The following is a 5,813-nucleotide window of genomic DNA, read 5'->3' as shown; positions in this document are numbered from 1 at the left end:
AACATTCGAAACAAAATTATCAGAAATGGCAGATTTTTAACTGTAAATAGGATGTTTATATGTGTATAAAAATAAGTTAGTCAACGGTTATGAACTGAAATATATATTTTGGTGGCAACATACCTGTTTGGTATACACACATATAGCTTTCGAGCAGTTTAAGAAAAAAAACCAAAATATGGAAATAAAGTAAAAAACAAAATAAAAGACACCAACACACGAGATTGCAGCGTTTTTTTTTTTCTTTAAAAATTCAAATCGAACTACTATCTACTATTTTTTTGCAATTTTTGAATTTTTGCTTTGAGTGTAAAATTGAGGGTGCTACAAATTTTAATATAAAGGTTGTTTTTCTTAGACATGTAGTTTTCAAGAGGAATTAAAACGCATGTAATTAGATGATATGASCAAAATGTTTTGAAAATGATTTCCGGTAAGTGACCGCCGGCTGATTCGCGAAAACTCTAACTGAGAGGCCAAGCGATTGGCGTCGTATAGCAATAAAAGCTAAATATTTTTCAGACTTCAGACAACTGCACAATAAATAGTACAGCGGTGTTAAACCGCACGATCTTGGAAGTCATGCCACAGGCTCAAGGCGCGAGATATTTTGCTCCACATTAGTTTCCTTCAATAAATTGATTACCTCGTTGGCTGTATGGCATGTAGCAGCGTTTTATTGGAACCCAAGGTCGTTCACATCAACATTCTCTAATTAAGAAACGAACGCAAAAGTTATTCACCATGATATCTGAGGTAGTTTCATCTACAGCTCTCTGCCTTTGACTGTAACATAATGACCGGTTTCATTTTTGAAGAAATATGAACCAATGATTCCCTYTGCTCATGGTGCACACAAAACAATGACATTTCGAAGATGTAACGGCATCTTAATATTGTCTTTTGGATTATTATTTGGATCCATTCACCGAAAATGCGACGACATTGATGGTTGCTCGGCTTCAATTCTTGCATATGTTGRAAGCAATACCCCACCGCAAAATCTTTCATAAAGTAGATGGACACAGTTCTAATTGTTGTGCGCGAAATCAAGTAACTGCTTTCAAAAAGGCCGACTACGTTAAACATAATGCGTCATTGAAAGCTATACGTTTTAAAARACACCTGCTTTCTCTGAAGGGCTACTTGATTCCTTTCGTTTTTTGTCATGGTATTCCTTTCACCTAGATGTTTGACATTTCCAGCCGACGTGATTTTGTTTGGCGATTGCAATCGAATCCAGGCTTTTGCGCAGCGCTGGTGCTTATCAATAACCAATACTGGGATATGGTATGGTCGAAGTGTTACTTTGCTAAGTCGCATTTTCGAAATAATTTAAAGCTCAACATTTCTTTTGTTCGTCATTTTGTATCAAAATATAAAATTATTAAAAAAATGAATTTCATTTCTATACAGACTGAGTATTTAAAATGAATTAGCTGGATAATGATAGTATAACCAAAACTCTGCGTCTTCCTAAAACTCTGAAAGATAAAGTCTAGAAGACTCAAATCAAAAAAGTTTGTAGACCATTCTCAACACTAATAACTAGTTGAAAATTCCATTGTTATTGTACAACTGATAAGAGGGCATTCAGAAGTTGTAGCTCATGGAATCTMATTGTAGATTTAATAAATGAGTTGTTTTCACAGAACTGTAGAGAGAAAACTAATCAATCAGCCTTTTTTTTATCAACAAAGATAACCCACTTAGAATTTGCAGTTGAGATAAAGATTTGATGTGTTCTGAGCCATGGGATGTGATCCCTATTTTGAAACATAGATGCAATGGCCTTTATCCTGAGCCTACAGACTGCAGTGCWGCCAATTAGCAAGTGTTCTGGAGTTTCAAGCTTCATCTCGCAGAACCGGCAATTAGCAAAAGAAGCTAGGACCATGTTATGTAGGTGCTTCTTGAGGTTGCAGTGACCAGTGTAGAAGGTAACAAATAGTCTGAGTTTGTTCTTTGGGAAGTTGATTACGTATTTAAACCTTTTACGGCTGTTACCACCTATTAGCAACTTGGCATGGCGYATGTCACAGAGTTGTTGCCAATACTACTCCCTACTCATTCCTTCTTCCATGGGCAGCAGAGTTTTTTTTTTTTGGTATGGGGACCAACCGCAATGAACGGTTCGGGTCTTACTATGAGCGGGCGAGCTCATCAGCCAGTTCATTTCCGGCAATACTTTTTTGACCATGCACCCAGATAAGGTACAGCTGGCACAATCTGATAGATTGTTTTGCCGTTCTATAAACTCGTGATTTGATATAGTGATTTGATCTCGTACATGGTATCAGTATCACCCTAAATGTATACTACGTTTGCTGTGAAACTATTTTCTTCACAAACTTTGGTAAAGCTCACTTTCGTTTCAACTAAGAAACTTTTTCGTTGAAAAAAACCAAAAAAATTTTTTTTTTACATTTTACTGCTTTATTTTTAGTATTAACAAATTTACATAACAATATAAAAATAATTTAAGGCTTTCGAAATGTAAATACGAAAATTGGCTATTTTGTAACTAAATTCTTCTAATATTTAGTCTCTAAAAAAGCCGTGCTTTCATGCTTTTTTTGAAGTCCATAAAAAAATCCAAATCTAATAGTAATAATCMACTACAAACATATCTGATCGATAATATACTGTACGATTACCAATCGGTTGCAAAGGTCTATAGTTGTTTAGTAATTTCCGGCCCTCCTCATCGCGTACAAACCAAAAGTTTTTCAGCTGTAAATTAGAGAATATTTAAAAATTAAACAAAAATTCACGATAGGATTACAAAAGCAAAACTATTCGTTACGCACATTAAATACAGAGATGGGTATAACATYCGGGTACACAACCCATGTGACCGCTTCGGAACAGGGCGGTGTCGTSAGTGAACCCTGATAGGTGTAAAAGTTGTCACGATTAATATTCGCCAGYAGCGAGCCCAATGTAATCAATTGTCGTGTCGAGGCCGTTGAATTATAACGAAGCACAAACGGCACAGTGTTGAAGACCGTGCTCGGACCAGGGAAGAAATTACTGGCAATAGTCTATAAATGGTGAAAATGTCGAAATTCATTTATTAAGTCAAATGCAAGCGGCGAAACATAACATAATACGACATTTACCTTTTCCACTTTAAAGAAAGCGCCTATCACCGAAAGACCATCTTCGAACTCGCGCGCCWCCTCCACAGTTTCGTATTTTGAGTTTTTGTGTACTACATGCATTTCGACGTCATAACGTTTGCCATTGAGTTGATGCTCGGAACCCTTAGTCAATGGTGAACCCCAATGGAAGTGTACCTCTACGGCTTCGTAGATGTCCTTAAGTGGTCCATTTGTAATGTACGGTATCTGATTTTCAATTGTTGGTGGTACATTGAATTTGACTGTGTGGGTAAACGTTTTTTGTTGAAGCGTAGTTGAGTCAAAAAAAGAGATACTTAGTCAAAATAATGTWTTGTAAATGTAATATGGCTTGAAGTTTATAAACTTCTCTGGTTACAGGTATGCCATTTCCTCYATTTTTATTAGTATTTATACTTACTTGTGTGTCCATTGTTCTCTAAAAYAATATAGTTGGAAAGAAAGACATCATAGTTTCCGAATACAATCGGTGAAATATCGACGTCCACTACCTATAAAATAAAGTAAATTAAGTAATGATGAGTGATCAGTAAAGTRCACTCGAATTTAATATAATTTTAGGCGTCATTATACCCTTAACAGGTATATTAAGTTTGTCACGAAGTTTGTAATAGCCAGTAGATAACGTTGRCGTCCCTATAAAGTGAGCGTTTAGATAAAAATGTGTTGGTAGGAAACATTTGTTGCGAACGAAACTTAATTTTTTTTCTGTTTGGTTGGCATGACATCTGTCAAACATATCCGGTAACCTATCATTCAATAAACAGAAAACATCATATTTTTTCCTTGTGTTGAAAATATCAAATTTTTTAACGAAAAGTGTTGATTCGCGGAGAGCATTAATTTTTTTGTTTCCATTCGATGAAATATGCTGCAGAGTTGCAYCGAATGCTTGTCGACGCATACTGTGACTATGCTCTATGAGAAGCAACGTGCCAAAGATGGCTCATCGGTTCAGAGATAATAGTTATGATGTGACAAATGAAGAACGTGTCAAAATGCAAGCAATATTGGATGAAGATGATACTTTGAGTCAAAAGTAAATGATCGCCATGTTATATGTTGCACCACAAACGATTTCAAACCGTTTGAAAKCTTTTGTAAAGATTGCCACTAACAAAACAAAGARGGCACAATAGACCTAAGATCGTGGTTCAATCCTCGTCTATTTATCTTACAATGAAAAATTAATTTGTTTTAAGAATAATTTACGTATAAAATCATGGGTTAATCCGGGACACCAACAACATCGACTGCAAAAACATATCAATTCGGTAAGAAATCTGTGTTTGGTGGGATCAGAAGGGTGGGGCATATCATGAGCTTTTGAAACCTAGTAAACTAACAATCACTCAAGACAACAAATTATCAATTTGAACCCTGCATTGATCGAAAAATGACCAGAAAGGGTCAGAAAATATGGCAAAGTAATTTTATTACACGACATCGCAGCTACACACAAAACAAAATGGTTGAGGATGYTATAAAAGTACTTGGCTGGGAGTTGCTACCCCATACGCAGTATTCATCAGGCTTTGTCTCTTCCGATTAAAATTTATTTTCATCGATGGGACACAGACCCACCAAAGGGGCAGAWGTCGAAAATGGCGTGTCTGATATCCTTGCTTCAAAAGACGAACACTTCTATTGACATGGTGTCCACAAATTGCTAGAAAGGTGGTTAAAATGCAGGGCTTAATACTTCGAATAATTTTGTTTTCCTTTCCTATTCAAAACTATGTAGTACTTCATTTTCATAAAAAAYGCTTATTTCATTTCGGTACTTTGTAAGAAAACCATTTTTCAACCAGTTTGCCGATARAGTTCTGGTTAAGCGCTTAACCAGACATTGAGGAACGGCACTAAACGGCCGTTCACAAGTTTAGTTTTAAAAATTAAGCTTTCTTAATAAACTTTATTTAAATCTAGCTCTTACTTAGTCTCACATATAGTACCACTCACCTTATTTGAGTTAATGGCAATTGGCGATTGCTTTTGACCACCACATTGCGGATAATCCAGTTGCCATTCGGCGGGGTTGTCATAGTTGAAAGAACCACCTGAAAGGTAAAAACAAAATATAAATAAACAAAAGAAATGTCACACTATGCTGCCTCAAAAAATCACCACACACGCGCATGAAGTTTCGCTAATGCCGCTTATATAATTCAATGTATTTTGCAATTAAACGCTCACTTAGTTACTTAAGAAAATGCTCGTAAATAACACAAACAACAAWAGCAAAGAGGTATGACTTCAGCAAACGTTTTAAAAACGTATATTTAAAGAAATTTGAACTAAATCATATGAAAGCGAAAGTGCTGTGGAGCGTTAGATCTCAGTAATCATTTGTAAGCATTGAAATTAGGAAACATACGCGTAATAACCTATTTAATGCTACAATTAGTCTAAATGTTGTCCAACGCTCACAAAGCATTGCGTCGTCGTGCGCTTATGTCAATCAGATGTTAGAGATACATGTGACTCGAAGTTCACAAAAGTAAATGCATATGGTAATATAATTATCTAGGTGAATAACCTGTTGTTAAGAGAAAAAAAGAAAGAAAAAAAAGAAAATTGTGGCAATCTCATAGAAGTAGTGCATACTGGATGTAGTAGGGATGCCATGGAAATGTTGACTTAAAATATTTTAATGGGCGTTATATGATG

General features: G+C 35.7%; 2 protein-coding genes across 2 annotated transcripts in view; one reads left to right on the top strand and one right to left on the bottom strand.

The window, feature by feature from the left end:
• LOC108974134 (glycerol-3-phosphate dehydrogenase [NAD(+)], cytoplasmic) overlaps window positions 1-5,813 on the top strand; it is a 26,286-nt gene that overhangs the window by 17,656 nt on the left and 2,817 nt on the right. The gene's annotated exons all lie outside the window — the stretch shown is intronic.
• Window positions 2,424-5,813, bottom strand: part of LOC108974135 (carbonic anhydrase 2-like) — an 11,683-nt gene continuing 8,293 nt past the window's right edge. The window contains exons 2-6 of the mRNA XM_018941800.1: window positions 5,106-5,203; window positions 3,544-3,634; window positions 3,123-3,385; window positions 2,811-3,044; window positions 2,424-2,733 (exon numbers count right to left, since the gene is read on the bottom strand). Coding sequence (XP_018797345.1) covers window positions 2,602-2,733; window positions 2,811-3,044; window positions 3,123-3,385; window positions 3,544-3,634; window positions 5,106-5,203 — 818 coding nt within the window. The 3' untranslated portion in view covers window positions 2,424-2,601. The remainder of the gene's footprint in view (window positions 2,734-2,810; window positions 3,045-3,122; window positions 3,386-3,543; window positions 3,635-5,105; window positions 5,204-5,813) is intronic.

The sequence above is a fragment of the Bactrocera latifrons genome, unplaced genomic scaffold (genome assembly GCF_001853355.1).
Source record: "Bactrocera latifrons isolate USDA-ARS-PBARC rearing strain unplaced genomic scaffold, ASM185335v1 scaffold_53, whole genome shotgun sequence".
Taxonomy (NCBI): domain Eukaryota; kingdom Metazoa; phylum Arthropoda; class Insecta; order Diptera; family Tephritidae; genus Bactrocera; species Bactrocera latifrons.
The sequence above is the reverse complement of the archived record's forward strand: the minus strand, read 5'-3'. Positions and strand labels throughout refer to the sequence as shown.